The 16,007-nt window shown below is 35.9% G+C and overlaps 1 protein-coding gene across 10 annotated transcripts in view; it reads left to right on the forward strand.

Moving 5' to 3' along the window:
- mical3a (microtubule associated monooxygenase, calponin and LIM domain containing 3a) overlaps window positions 1-16,007 on the forward strand; it is a 431,263-nt gene that overhangs the window by 178,058 nt on the left and 237,198 nt on the right. For all 10 annotated transcript variants that reach the window (XM_051922884.1, XM_051922886.1, XM_051922891.1 and 7 more), the window contains exon 4: window positions 12,239-12,619. In XM_051922884.1, coding sequence (XP_051778844.1) covers window positions 12,350-12,619 — 270 coding nt within the window. In that variant the 5' untranslated portion in view covers window positions 12,239-12,349. The remainder of the gene's footprint in view (window positions 1-12,238; window positions 12,620-16,007) is intronic.

The raw sequence follows: 16,007 nt of genomic DNA on the forward strand, positions 1-16,007 counted from the left end.
TATTTCAGGATACCCAACGCCGGGGGTAGGCGAGCGAAGCGAGCAGGGGGCGGAGCCCCCTTGTGTAGAACTAAACTTCAGTAAATCAGGAAGGATAGTCGCTTTGAAAACCCACACAAATAGCTCTAGAAATTCCTTTCTTCCTTGTGCCATATGAATTTTCAATAAGAAATATCGAAGATAATGATTAGGATTTTGATTTATATCCTGTAACCGTTTTTTTTTTTTGGTGTAAACATGCATTATCTAACTGCCTTACCTTAACCTGTCATGTTTCTATTTGTTTGTTTTATTTCATTCTGTCTGTTATTCGATGCAACTGAGAAAGCAAATTTCATCTTTTCTTGTGTAAACATGACTAAATAAAGAAACCTTAAATAGTATAAATTGTAAACTCCTACTGTGATTTACACCCAGTGTCCGAAGTGTGCTAGTAGTGAGAGTCTTTAGAATTTTTTTTCTTTGTTTCTGTATATAATCTGTTTTCTTGAGTTAAAGTTTAGAGTTTTAACTAGGGATTAGAAATAATTCCATTTTAATTTTGTTTTGTTGTAAACAAAAGTGGTATTTTTTTTATATACATCCTCCAACATTTAACCCTCCTCCTCTAGTTAGTAACCTGTTAGAACGAAATAAATGAATGGCTAATAATATTCTTTACATCTGATAATTAGCTACATTGCTTATGGGGAAAACCTACATTATTAAGCTTGTGTTGAATCAGAAACATTTCTTAAGCAGGTTTAATTACAGCAATCTGTATCTAAAAAAAAAAAAAGATGATTGTAATATGGACAAATAAAAATAAATAACACAATCAAAAGATTTTAAGCAAAAGGATTCTGGTCTAAAAATTGTAACTGGCTAGCATACCTGCATTATCAAACAAAAATAAATCATTAAAAAAGGCAAAAGATAGGCTGTAGTTGAATGTGGTAGCCTACATGTCTTAGCTTGCTACTTACAGTATGACTTAGTGTGACTACAGCTTGAAAACCACAGTAGAAACATAAAACCAAGAAAAAATAATTTATTGCATGCATCAGAAATGTGTCACACATTATCTTGCACAAGCAAATTTTAGTAGCCTAATATCCAACAATCACTGCTTTAATACTGTAGTCAAACTTCATTGTCAATTGCAGAAAAAATATTAAGCATCATTATTATACAAAAAGGCAATAAGTTAAAATAAGTGTGTTTATAGCCTACTAACGACACATTAACTTTTATTAACTTTTTATTTTGTGACTGAAAAAGCAAAGTTTGCCAAACTGCTTGTTTAGAGGAATAAATGAAAATTCCTTTAAATTATGGTGCAAAGGTGATACATCCTATCTGAGGCATGAAAAGGCATGCCCAACATTGACCTGAGTAACAGGGAGAGAAAGCACGCTCATAGCCAGATTGCTGAATTCTGAATATGGTGCTGTAGATTGCCACTATGATTGCAAGTTATTATATTAGTGTATTCCTCCACATTTCAGTTTGACTTGTTGCACAGTCATAGCAAAAAATATTCTGTGTGAATTTTCCTGCTGTCAACCCATCTTTGAAAATCAATTAGGTGATATTATCCCATGTGTCGCAATTCTGGTATCCGTCAATAAGGGCGCGCACAAAAAGTCGACCTTCAAAAGGGTGACCTCAATTGGGCGCGGCGAATAAAAGCGCACATAAATAAAAGAGATCTTCAAAAGGGCGACCTCAATTGAGCGCCGAATAAAGGCGCGCGTAAATAAAGGCGAGCTTCAAAAGGGCGAACTGCGCGCATAAATAAAGGAGTGCTTCAAAAGGGTGACGTCAATTGGCCGCAGCGAATAAAGGCAAACGCAACAAAATTATTACAGAAAATTTATTAGATAAAGGCAATGATTGAATGTATAAAAAGGTGAAAGCAACAATATTAAAACATCCAATTAATTAATGCATGAACTTCTAACGAACTACTTCTAACGAACTATTTCTAAAGCTCTCTATATTTGACTTTAATACAGTTGAAAGTAACACAGAAAGATTTATTTAAATAAAGTCTTTACTAATGAAATACTCTAGTGTTTCATTTACAGGTCAGCCATCTTTCTTACAACCACCACGTCTCAAGGGCGAGTTAGGGATCATCCCTCAATTACAAGAAGTTAACATCAACTTTCATATAAGGAAGTGTTTAACAATTACTTATCTTGACAGCAATGACTGAACATATTTCGTTGTTTTCAAAATTCTGAATGTATAGCCTTCGACTACGAGTAGATCTGCACCTTTGTTGCTCTTCACATATTTCAGAACCATTTCAACTAAATTATCTACGAATGCCTTTATTTGCCGTGCTCAATTGAGGTCACCTTTTTGAACCGCTCCTTTATTTGCGCGCGCATTTATTCGGCGCTCAATTGAGGTCGCCCTTTTGAAGCTCGCCTATATTTACGGGCGCCTTTATTTGGCACTCAATTGAGGTCGCCCTTTTGAAGGTCGCCTTTATTTACGTGCGCCTTTATTCTCCGCGCCCAATTGAGGTCGCCCTTTTGAAGGTCGCCTTTTTGTGCATGCCCTTATTGAATAGAACCCACAATTCTGGAGAAATATTTAGTCTTAAGCCGTATTTCGGATGGGATTAGTTTTACAGCAGGAGGTGGGGTAAAGTAATTATTACCAGAGGACCAAATCGCTCATGTCAGTATCATTTTATGGACTGCATGCTCACTTAACATTTCCAATACCTGGTTTTAACAACATGAACATTTGCAGTGCAGTTGCTTAGGAAAAGCTGAGGAAGGAAGTACAGCACACATGCTGATATAGTAATTAAAGTTTAATACAGTCTTTTGAATTTTAAGCATGTTCACGGTTACAAGAGTTAATGTGACATTTCCTATTTACCACTGTAGACAACTACATGAAAGAATGGTATGAGAAGAGAAACAGACCAGCATTGAAACAGCAGTGAATCAACGCATCTGGGCCCTCTCAAGTTCTAGTCTATCTAATCCTCTAACTGCAGTATTTGAGAAAGAGACAGAAAACATGAAAAATCTGGCAACGACTTTACGTTTCCTCGTCTTCCTCTTTTCCTTGTCCATCACATTCTCATCGACCACCAAAATAAATCAACAAGCAGCCCACAGCATGATGCTACCAACCCCCAGTCCTCTTCTCTTCATTGCCATTGTGTAAGGGAGTGTGATATGTAGGGTGACCAGATATCTCCTTTTCCCTGGACATGTCCTCATTTTCATATTAACCACTCACAACTTTAAGTTCTAACTCAATGATTTTTCTTCTGTGTCTTTTTTGACCCAATTCAGACAGCTCCTTTCAGGTGCCATTGACGTCAATCCTATTTTATATTGATTGACCAACATAACCTGTAGTACAGATGATCCTAACATTTAGAGCAAATGACACATGGAATGCTTTTATGGATTGCAAATGAACAAAGCATCTTAAAAGCAGCAGAAATCCATTAAAGTCAATAGTGGATTAAAACTGACCCAAAGAACATACTAAAAGCAAAACAATTTCCAAACATATGCATTGTTTGTATAAGTTCATTTTAATAAAACCATTCATATTTCTGAGCAGAAAAGATGCTATTTAGGATGTATGGGTTGTAAACAAAGAAACCTCACTAAATGAATAAAATCCCCTAAAATATATGGTGAATCAAACAGTGTTCAAAATGTGTAGCAGCTGTACAGAAATGTGATAAATGAAAAGTGAAAGTTTTTAATAGTTATGTAGTTAGTGCACTTTGCTAAAAGCCTTTACATTTTGAACTGAAAAAAAAACATATTGGAGGTTTTAAATGTTTCTGAACAGACTCTTATAACTGTAGCTAAAAATGCATGAAAGTCAATGGAAGGTCAAAACTGACCCAAAGGACATGGGAAGGTAAAAACATTTTGGAAGCTGTACAAATTATGAAACGTTTAACTGTTTTTTTTTTTTACTTTTTGATAATCCTGAAGTGTAGGAAAACTATTGAGATTTAATTTAGGGTGCTTTTACTGATTTCAAACCCAAAAACGGGTCAAATTTGATTAGAAGATGTTGTGAGGGTTAAAATATTGATCCATCTGGGTTCCTTAAAACTTCTGTACTGAACCCCAGTTGTGCCTTGAAAATTACCCAGATTTTGCAAACAAATGTTTTCTTACATATTTTTTGCTGATTTCCATCCCCTTACTGTGGACACTTTGAACTTAACATGCATGGTAAAGGCATATTGTGTAGCTTACAAATGGAGGGGCTGTTTAAAGTAATTCGTACTTGGCAGTTTGACTTGGTTTACAGCTACAGTATAAGAATGGGGCAAAGCTGCTTGTAATTTTCACAGAAGTTTGAGATCAATGGACTGTACATCTGCCCTGGTAAAGGCAAATTCCCAGATTTTGATGTGACACAAAACTGCCACATGCTCACACCATGGGAACAACAATAATTCTTTGATTACAGCATATTGTTTTGAAACAGCTCTAAAAAATTTTTAGTATACATCTTATTCTGGCATCGCAACTAATTACAGGCAATACTGTGCAGTCAAAATAATGATAGTTTAACTTCAAAAATGGGGAAATATATATATTCCTTTTTGCCATTGTTAAAGAGATATGGAAGCTATATAAGTAACTGTTTAAATGTTTGAAAGAAGTTCAGATTGAACACATTTTTTGTTTAGAAAAAGATTAATCGTTTTTAAGGTATGTATCATGAGTTCATTACCCATCCTCTTAACCAAAAAATATCTGTCTCTGCTAGGGGTCAGCCCTGAAGCCTGCATCAGAGAATATTCTGGTTTTCTTGTCAAAGAATTTTAAAATATGATATTTATCTTCTGGATACTTTCTGCTTAGACAGAGGAAATGTTTTTAGAATCAGTAACTGATAAGAAATGTATTTATACTAAATACCCACTTTTATTATTTTAGCACCAAAGTTAAACTTAGAGGTTTGATTGTTAGGTGTAAGCTATCTCGTCTATTTACTTTTTCTCTGTGGATGCAAAAGGTAATTTGTGTCTCTAAAGGATAAGGTCTGTATTTTTCAAGTAGAAGTTATTTCTTCATAACCATGGTAGTGGGGTGAGGTAAACTGGTAGAAGATTTTCAACCAGTAGAAATTTTCGTTTATTATTTTTTTTTTTTTTACTGTGGTATAGCACATCAGGAAGTTGCCTTTATTACTTGCAGCAAAAGAGATGCGTGTGGTTTGTTGTGAGCATTCCATTGCCGTCTGACATAGCACATTATATGGTGGTATAATTGTGGAGATGGAAAAAAGAAGGTGTCATGCATGTGTGACTGGGGATCATTTTCCTGCCTTGACTCCAGGACATTATCTTTTCTATGCGCAGCCTGTCAGATACTCAGAGTAAGTGGATGACATAAAAGGTGGTGGTTGCTCCACATCTAGAAGTTGTGTCAGAAGGAGCTCCCATGTGAATTCAAAGAGAGAGAAGCATCAGAAAATGTTGTGCGAGTTGTGTTTTGTTCAAAATATATGCCATTCTGTATCTATGGGGGATTGGTTCAAGGACCTCCCAGGTTCCTTATATTAAATGGCATTGTATTTGCATATAATCTACACCCATCCTCCCATATACTTTGAATCCTCTTTAGATTACTTACAATACTTAACACAAAGTAAATGCTATGCGAATAGTTGTTATACTGTACATATATATGTATTGTTTAAGGAGCAATGACTTCCAAAAGTGACATGCTACTTTTCATATAATCTAAGGTTTTTACTTGAAAGAAAACACTTTATGCTATTGAAGGATTGCTAACTTGCTTTTTAGGAGCCAAAGGACTTCTAGCATGTTACTTTTGGGACTGACAACTGAACGACTTTTTTTTTTTTTTTTTTTAAAGGAACATTGTGCCGTGATTGCCACTTTGTGTGCGCGTTCCTGTCAATGACAACTGTTTTGTCAGTTGAAACTTTAGTATTTAATATACAGTGTACTGATTACCTATAGGTAGTCTGTATGTATCCAAGCCAATTCTAGCCTACATAGTTTTTTGAGTGTGCATATATAAATAACCTTGCCTAAGATAAAAGTTGGTGCCCAGGCCAGGGGTCTGCGGGCAGTTGGTTGAACCCACTTTGATTGGCTTGGGGGTGATCAACGGCTTAAAGAAGTCAGTTCTTTTCAGTTTAACTTTTTGGTTAGTGATTGTTTAGTCTTCTTTTTTTGAGCGTCTTTATTGTCCAAAATATGTGTAGGCCTTTTGTATTTTGTTTAAGAGCTGTAGTACTGCAGGAAGTGTAAAGATGGAAACCATTTCCCACCTTGGTAATTGTTAGTGTTCAGAAGCTGAAATAGGATATGTGAGCAAGAAAGAGCTTTCCTTTCATAGAAGTGGTGATTGACAGAAAATGGGGTTGATCGAGCTAAAAAGTAGATCAAGGGTGCTTTGTGAGAGCTGAGTTAGCCAACTGAAGAGCAGTGAAGTAGCTCAGCGGCTGCCAATATAGGAGCTGCAAGTTTACTCCTATGAGCCATTTTATTCAACTTTGATGGCTGGAGGCTACAACAGGGCATCACTTCATTTGCATGAATTTGGTGTAGTGCTGGTGCACAGCAAAATTAAGTTTTGCTTTTCCAACGCTCTGATTACACCTCCCCGCAACCGAATATTTCCGATTAGCAGTTGGTTGACTCTGCAGATGTGGAACTCATGGATACGGATGGCTAACTGTACTTGTTTTTAGTGGGTTGGAGCAGGATATTGTGTTTTAATTTCTTTTATTTTTTTCATGCTTTTTTGGTGCACCACTGTAATGATCACTTTCAGTTAACTGTGTGTTGCTGTGTGTTTATTTCCCTCTAACAAGAAATATATTAAGTATTGTAGTTCAGTCCTTTGATACTATAATTTAGTATTACTAATTTTTTCACAGAAGGTATATCTGTAATCATAACTGTGTAGGCAAAATGTGTCGGTCAATTGCAGTTTATATAAAAAAAAAAAAAAAAAATCCCTTTACTCAATTCATTCCACTTTAATTGTAAATAACAAACTAAGTGAGTCCTTATTAGCCCAGTCCTAATGTTTGTAGTAAGGCTCCCAACTAATCATAGAATAAGAATGCATCACATTTTAAATGAATGTGAATGCTATAATTTGCTTGCAACCTTTATAGATTTTGTGTACTTACCACATCAGTGAATTTTCAGACATGATTTGAATGCATTCTATCTTTGCATATTTTAAAATATTTATTAAAATAGTGCCTACAGTATTCACATTATTATATTGGATACTTTTAGTCCCAGTGTGAGCTATAAAGTACTTAGTCCTGTGCTGCTTTCATAGTCAAGGTTTATAGAGGTTTATGAATAATAATGTACATCTCATATGCATTGGTAATTTCTGAACATGTGCAGTCCTGCTGGAGTTTTTGCAAACTTACTGACTTAAGGTTTTCTTTGTCAGAAAATTTAGATTATATTCATCAGTTTCCAGTTTTCATTTTTAGTTTTAAAATGAGTGCATTACAAGGAAGGGTTAATGTTTATTCTTTAAACTCGGCCTCTGTTATGAACGTTTTGTGCTACTTTGATTTAACTGTTCTGCACAATAAAACAAAGGCCAGATATTTGTGTTTCAGAAAAAGTGCAAAAGATAGAGAAAACATGTCCATATTACTAAACGAGAATGGTAAACCGGATATGGACGCAGGGACATGCCCGTGGACGCAAAAAACATTGTGCGCAGGCGCCACACAAAGCCCCCCTCCAACCAACGGAAATCGCACGAGATATGGTGCGCCCACTAACGCACACAAAAAAAAGGAGTTAGACGCTGGCGCCACACAAAGCCCATACAGACGCAGGCTCCACACAAAGCCCATAGCACACAAAAAAGAGGATTCAGACCCACGCCCCAGAGTGTAAGAAATGAGGCAACGCGCCTAAGAAATTAGCACACAAAAAAAAAACGAGTCAGACGCAGGCGCCACACGAAGCCCATAGCACACAAAAAAGAGGATTCAGACCCACGCCCCACAGTGATACGATATTAACAGGACACACACTGATAACACAGACGCAACACCTGATGGGTAATAATAAGAAGAAACGAACGCTCCGTATTAAACATACGTCATCTGAACACGTAGAGACTTTACATCATAGGTGAATCTCATTACAGTGATGCACTATTAACCGTACAACCACAGAAAACGCTCCATATTAACAGTGAGTGTGATCATCCTTATTACTTATCCATATTACTAACGACAAAGAACAGAGCAGTCATGAATTCACAATCACGGCTGCAAAACGATACGGGTCGAGTAACGGAACCACACAGACGAGCCCGCATGAAAAAAAACAATAAACGTAAGCGCCTACAACGCGCTTCTGAAACCGCAGAAGAAAAACTGTCTCGGCTCCAAAAACAAAAAGCTCGACTAACACAGGTACAGAAACGAGCCCAAATTGACAGATACAATGAATGTAGACGCATGCAGCGCACGTCTCAAACTGTGGAAGCGAAGCAGGCACGAACTATACCACATAGGTGAATCACATTACAGTGATGCATTATTAACAGTACGATAAACATCACAGTATCGCAAAAGAATGAAAATTATTACTCGAAAAAGGGAAAATATGTTCACCGCGGACCAGGTGTCATTAAAACAAAAGCAGAATGAAGCGAGATCAGAAATGAAAGACAGAGTAGAAAGAAAAGTACAACGTCTTAAACAGGTTAAACGAGGGGGCCAAACACATGGACAGAAGGTTACAGATAATGAAGACCGGAATTCAACAGCTTCAAAAACAAAAGCTCGACTGACCGAGATACAAACTGAAACAGAAAACACTATGGGGTCCACAGTGGTCCACAATGCACCGCATAATAGTACAGACGGAGCTCCGTATTAACAGTGGGGGGCCCCAGAGTGACACGGGCGAACGCTCCGTATTAAACGTACGTCATCCTCCCACGTGGCTGCCCCGGCGGGCACGGGTTCAAAACGCTGGGGGTAGGTGAGCGAAGCGAGCAGGGGGCGGAGCCCCCTTGTTGTATATAAATGACAGTATAATAAGAAGCAAAATTCAATCACATTTTTTTTCCAAAAATACACTTTGAATATTGTCCATGTTAGCATGTTGGAATATGCTTCTAAACACCATAAACGTGGTACATAATGTATCAGCAAAAATATTGTATTTCAATATGGTATTGAAATATACCCAGCTAACATTTATTGTCTTCAAGAAGTTAAAAAAACAGGATTATTTTTTCAGCTTTTACTGTGTTCAAATATATGCCTTTATTTTTAACATGCTTTTCACAAAGCACAAATACTAGATATCCAAAGGAAGGCCAAGTATTGCTGTTTCAGAATTTATAACTCTGGTGAAGGAACTATGATGCGAGAAGAAATTATAGCAGAATAAAAATGCAAACTCCAATTTGCCTTGCTGAAAATCATAATTCTACATATATGTACATTCTTATATTGTGATTTCAAATTATAGCACAAACAACTGAAAATTTAGCTTGATTGAAAGGGGGGTGGGGAACAAATAAACATTTATTATAAACAGTTGTGCAAAATCCAGTTATATGTTTGCAATATTATTATGAACTTTGATTAAATAATAATGTATATACAAACAATAAAAAATGCACTGGAACTAAATGGCAATGCATTTTCACCTCGCTATATAATATGATAAAGCATGCGTTCCCCATTTTCATCTTTATTATATTGGAAGAAAGCAGGAACTCCCCTACACTATGCATGGTATCTCCCACACAGTCCCCCCAAAAAAGTGGCGTAGATACAAGAGATGAGTGATCTCCATCAGATCTATTACTTTCACTATCCTCTGTTTTAATACTCAATGATACTTGGCTTGGTCTTGATATTTTTTTTTCTTGCAGATGTCATTCTTCTCAAAACACTTATGCCTAATGTGTGAAGATGCGTCTTTCTCTGTTTGCCTGGCAAAGTGGAATTTTGTTAACATGGTCATGTTCCTTTAAGTCTTGTGATCAGTAGGTGGTACAAAGAAAAGCTGTACCTTCTTTGAAAGATCAAAACCTGTAGAATGTAGAGATTGAATTGAAGAAAATAAATGTCAGTTATTTTGATTTCCGAATTGGTGATTCCAGTACATAACATGCAATGGCAAACATTGAAGCATTCATATTCAAATAACCTCATCTCATAATCCATAAGACATAGAAAATCATGGTTGGCACTGTTTGAGAGCTAAAATGCTCTTCTTTTTTTTTTACTTGACTAGACTATCTGGCCATCAAATTGACCCTCCTGGAACTTATACGTTCACAAGGTGGGGCTTCTGACTGAGACGCACAAGTTCTTCCGTCTTTGCAGGCAGATGGAGAAGCATGTCGCAGGTTTACAGACACATGAAATATATCGTTTTGATAGCACATTTTTGAAGTTTATGTATAGCGCTTTGTAAAACAGATGATCTCTTAGAGTTTTCTTGAAAAATGAGCATTACAATGTGTGCTGGTAGCTACAAAGAATAGGGGATGGAACAGAATTAAATTTGATGTCTACTGAAGATTTGTTTTCATGTTGTCAGTTGTCAAGAAGGATTGGCTCATGGAATAATTTTGCTACAGATATGAAATATGTTGGTGAGGTAATGAATATTAACCTTTATTTTAGATAAAACGTTCCTTTTTATAAAAAAGAAATTTTCCAAAGTGTTAATGACATTTGTTTTCATGTTTAAATATAAACACTGAATATATGATATAATCTTTTACTTTAATCAGCATTCCACTGTAACCTTGTGTCCATTCATGATAACAGCCAGCAGTTTCTTAAGTTCATTTGCTTGAGTGATCTAACTTCACATTGTCTAATGAAATTGTTTTTCTTTAGTAATCAGGTCACTTTTGTCCTCCTTTTCCCCCTAAAGTCTTGTTTAGTATTAAGAGTCTGTACTCTGTTCTTGTTGTTTCTTTGTTTTTCCTGACTATACAATTACATTTTGTTGGTGGAACCTTGTTACTTGCAAACATCAACTAACTTTTGAAACTATTTTTTGCTCACAGCGTTGCTTCGCTTTCTTATAATTTTTTCTTATCTCTTTATTATCACCTCATTCCTTACTTTAATTCCCTCCACTGCCACAGTCTTCCACAGTGCTTTCTCATATCCTGTTCTTGATTGGCAGCGGTGCTTGAGGAGGAAGTTGGCATCTTGGAAGAAATATGTGTTCTTGATACCATGTACCCAACCTGTTTTATGCAGTAATAAATTAATATATGGCATCTGAAACCATTCCAGTCAGTCATTTTGAAAAGAATAAAATATCAGTAGTAAGCACGGTATACTGTCAAAATAGCAGATTAAGCATTCTAAAGAATATTAGGAGGTTTTGCTTATGAGACTTTAGTGTGAGCCGACTCAAGCTTAATAAAACTGCATTTAGATATGTGCCCTTAGGCAGTTTGTGTTGGAAATTGTTTTATACTGATAGTTTTCAGGTGAACAAACCAAAATGAAGTGTACTATATTTATGGTTTCTGTTGTTACAAAGAACATAGATCAGTCAGAATTAATAGAATTTTGCATACAGTAAATTTCCTATTTTTAATGCAGCTTGTTTTTTTCTTAAAGCTATGCCACTTGTCATAAGCAGACTTTAGGAAAAGGGCCTTCTTCACCCTAACATTGTCTCTATTTAGTGTATATTTCAGTTTGAACAGTGTGCTTTAAAAATTTTAACAACAGCATAGTTTACTTGTGTTTTATTGACTTTATCCTCAGAGAACAAAGAATAGTAGACTGACTGCACACACTGTTCGAATGCTAGAAGTCCCAAATTTCAACATCCTCACTTTGTTAGTTGAATGATGCAAGCATGTTAAAAATGGACTTTTGTTTCTCCCATGAAAATGGCAATGTTGTTAAAATAACCAATAAGTGCATGTTTTCTGTACGTTCATGTGAGGTCAAGAAATTTTGTGATGAATGTTAAGATTCAAACTTCTTATTTTTATTAACATCTGTTTTTAATATCAGCTTTTGGAGTCTAGTTTATTGGCGCATTTCCAGTCGAGAGTATAATATAATGAATGTAAAATAATGAATCAAAACCTAGGGTTATCGCAAACAAACGCACTTATTTTCCCTAAGCTAGTTTATATTTATTTAGATCCATTCTTGTATGGAAAGAAAAATATTTTTTTTATTTAAGTCTCTGAAGAAAATTTCTTTCTTTTTGCAGGACTGTGATGCTGGGAGGCAGAAGCTGAAACTTTGTGAGCCAGTGTGATTGAAGGGAAGGCAGAGACCACCAGGTCGTGCCCCCACAGAAGTGTAGCAGGACTCCCTTGCCATGGGTGACAGTGGCGGGGGAGGAGATAAGATTAACGAGGCACATGTCCTCTTTGATCGCTTTGTCCAGGCCTCCACTTGTAAAGGAACTCTCAAAGCATTTCAAGAGTTATGTGACTATCTGGAATTAAAACCTAGTGACTATCGAGTATTTTACCAAAAACTGAAATCTAAGCTCAACTACTGGAAGGCAAAGGCTTTATGGGCCAAACTTGACAAGAGAGCCAGCCACAAGGACTACAAGAAGGGGCGGGCGTGTGCCAATTCTAAGGTATGCATTGTAAAGTGAAGCCAAGTACTGTTTGGAATCATGATCTAATATTACTTCTTCACACATAATAGAAAAAAATTGTCTGAACAGGGTTCATGACCAACAATGTTTTGTTCACAATTCTAAAATAAAATACATTAATGAGCATCAATAGTCCACTATTGTATTCTTTCATGTATTTATTGCATAAAGGAACATTCATGTCATAAACAGTTCTGTAGAATCGGTGATGGACAATAGAGTCACAAAGCTATAAGGATCCCTATAGGTATCCTGTTCCCTTTCTTAAATGTTGCTTGAAACTCAGTTTTATGCTTCCTGAAGCACATAATCTATTTTACAAACATTTCAAGCTGAGGTGTAGATAAATATAGACAAAACAATCTAATAAGAGCCCTTTTAGCACCAAGTACTATTGGAATTTTCAGAATTGGGACTTTGATAGGTTTTCTCACTTTCAAGGTGCTGGTTATCTAAGTTAGTGTTCATTAGGCTACATCCACACTGTAGCATTTTCATTTAAAAAACAGTGTTTTTAAACCAGAAACCATCTCCATCTACACTAGCGTTTTCACATCATTTACTAAAGTATGTGTGCACGCTAAAATTATCAGAAATGAATATGACAGGCAGTCTTGATTTAAAAGTATCAACTGAGTGTGTTTCTCTTACACTTAATGGATGGCCATTTCAAAGATAAGGTGCACAGTAGGTAAATGCTCTGTGACCAACTTTTTTTCTTAACTTAAGGAATAAACAAAAGGCCAGCATTAACAGAGTGAAGAAACATATTGGAGTGTATAGTGTAATTAGAACAGCTAAGTAAGGTGGTGCAAATCCATGCAAGTTCATATGTCAAAGAAGAACTTTAAAATCGGCTGTTGCTTGCACTGGTAACCAAGATAAACTAAAATGGATGTTGTGCGCTCATATTTTTTTTTTGTTTTTATCAAGATTCGAGCCAAAGCATTCTGAAAAAGCTGAAGACCTCTAGTAGCACAACTAGGAAGACCAGAGAAAAGGCCATTACATTAATCAAGTCCAGACTAAGCAAATGCATGTATTATGTTTCAGCATCACAAAAGATAGAATAGATCAGATTCTTGTAATATTACTAAGATGAAAAAATGCTGTCTTGGTAGTAGCCTTGATATGAGACTAAAATAGGAAACCAGTGTCATAAATCATACTATCAAAGATATTTAATGGTTGAACTTTCAGAAATAGAAAGCCACCAATATTAACATTGAAGCTCTCACACAATTGTCCAAATATGGATGGTCTAACAACCAATAATCCTGTTTTATTAGCATTTAAGAGTAGAAGGTTCATCCTATTCCATTTTTTAATTTCTGACAGAGATGCCTCTAAATTTAGGATTTGGGAAAGGTCATTTGGCTTTACAGGTATTGTCAGCATAACAGTGACACCATATTTACAAATGATGTCAACAAGGGGAAGCATATAGATAGAAAAAAGCATAGAGCCAAGGACTGATCCCAGGGTTACGCCAAACTTTAATTCAGAAAACTCAGAGATTGTATTGCAATAACTTACACATCAAGCTCCTTTTGATGAATAAGAACGAAACCATGAAAGTACCGTCCCTTGGAAGCCAATATGCTTCTTTAGCAGTTTTAAAGTGTGTCATGGTCTTACGATGTTAAAAGCTGCACTTAAGCCAAGGAGCAGCAACACTGGCATCAAATTCGATTCAGCAGTGATTAGTAGATCATTAATTACACAGGTCAAATCACTTTCTGTTGAATGATGGGACCAAAAGACAGATTGAAATTTATCAAAGAGATTATTGTTAGACAAGTAGGCATTAAGTTGATCAGCAACAGCCTTTTCAAGTAATTTCAACATAAAGAAACGTTGGAAATTGGTTGATAATACAGAATCTTCAGATCCAAGTTAGTTTTTTAAACAATGACTTGGCAATAATAGCATTTTTAAAAGGTCAGGGCACAGAGCCAATGAAAGCAACTTATTAATAATATTAAGTGTAGGACTAATTAAAACAGGAGACTGTTTAAGGTAAAATGGTATAGGGTCTAATCTGCAGGTTGCAGGTTTGGAGCCAGTTATCAGGCTGAACAAAGCCACAGGAGAAACTATTTCAAATTGTGAAAAGTTGCAAGAGGTCTGAACCTCAGTGCCTGCATCCATGAAAGTACTGGAGAGAGCATAGCCATCATTCTGTGAGGAATGTAGACCATTGATTTTATCTCTAATCAAGTTAATCTTATTTATGAAAAATGTCAGAAATTCATCAGCATTGAATGAAGTGCGATTGACAGGAGCATTCTGTGTGAGCTTGATAACAGTATCAAGCAAAAAATGTTGATTATTTCTATTAGTATTAATCAAATTAGAGAAATATGCTGTCAAGATAAATACCCTCTTGTTTTGTCATACTGTATGCCACCTGCGCTTAAGTTTTCAGTAACTCTGTTTGAGTACACGGATGTCATCTGAAAACCATGGTGTAGATTTCATCCGGGTACCTTTTCTTGTTATAAAAGGAGCTAAGGATTGAAATAATTTAAGCAACACATTATTCAGATTATCTGTGAGATTATCAAGTGAATTTCAATTTATACTACATGCATCAAGTATGTCAGGTAGATGCTCATCATTAGTCATGCTCATTATTGTCTAGAGAGCAATAAGTATATGTACTAGGCACGAGACACTTAATTGGAGTACAGAGAGAAACTGGAACCTGTAAAACTGATGAAACATCAGTGTCAATACCCTTTGTGAAGATTAGGTCCAGTGTGGTTCCACTGTTTTGAGTAGCATCCTTTACATGTTAGGTGAAATTTAAACTAGAAGTAAGAACAATAAAAACACCATTGCTTTAGAATCTAAACAGTCATTTACCTGTATATGCAAGATAAAATCTTCCAGTAAAATTACTTTATCATAATTGACTAGAGCAATTGACAATAACTCAAAAAACTGAAGATACGAAATTGGAGTTATGCTTTGGGGGTATATAAATAGTATAAGAATATACTGAGTTCTGACAACCATAGCTAAATATTCAAAACTTGAGAAATCCTCAAAAGTGCACTCGGTGCAGGAGAAAAGGTTGGAAAAGATGGTTGCAATTTCACCCCCGTTCCTGCCTTATCTAGCAGAAATTAAGAAGCTATAGTCTGGAGGAGTAGCCTCAATAAGTGTAACTGATGCAGTGGATGAGAGCCGACATTCAATAAGAAATAGACCATATTGAGAAATAAAATCACAAATATAAAAACTCTTACTAGAGGGTGACCTAATGTTCAATAGTGCAAGCTTCATAACATGTGACTTAGACTGGAACATGAAGTTATATTAACATGCAAGTATATTTTAACATCTAAACAACTTTAATTTA

Source organism: Erpetoichthys calabaricus, chromosome 1 (assembly GCF_900747795.2).
Source record: "Erpetoichthys calabaricus chromosome 1, fErpCal1.3, whole genome shotgun sequence".
NCBI classification, from domain to species: Eukaryota; Metazoa; Chordata; class Cladistia; order Polypteriformes; family Polypteridae; genus Erpetoichthys; species Erpetoichthys calabaricus.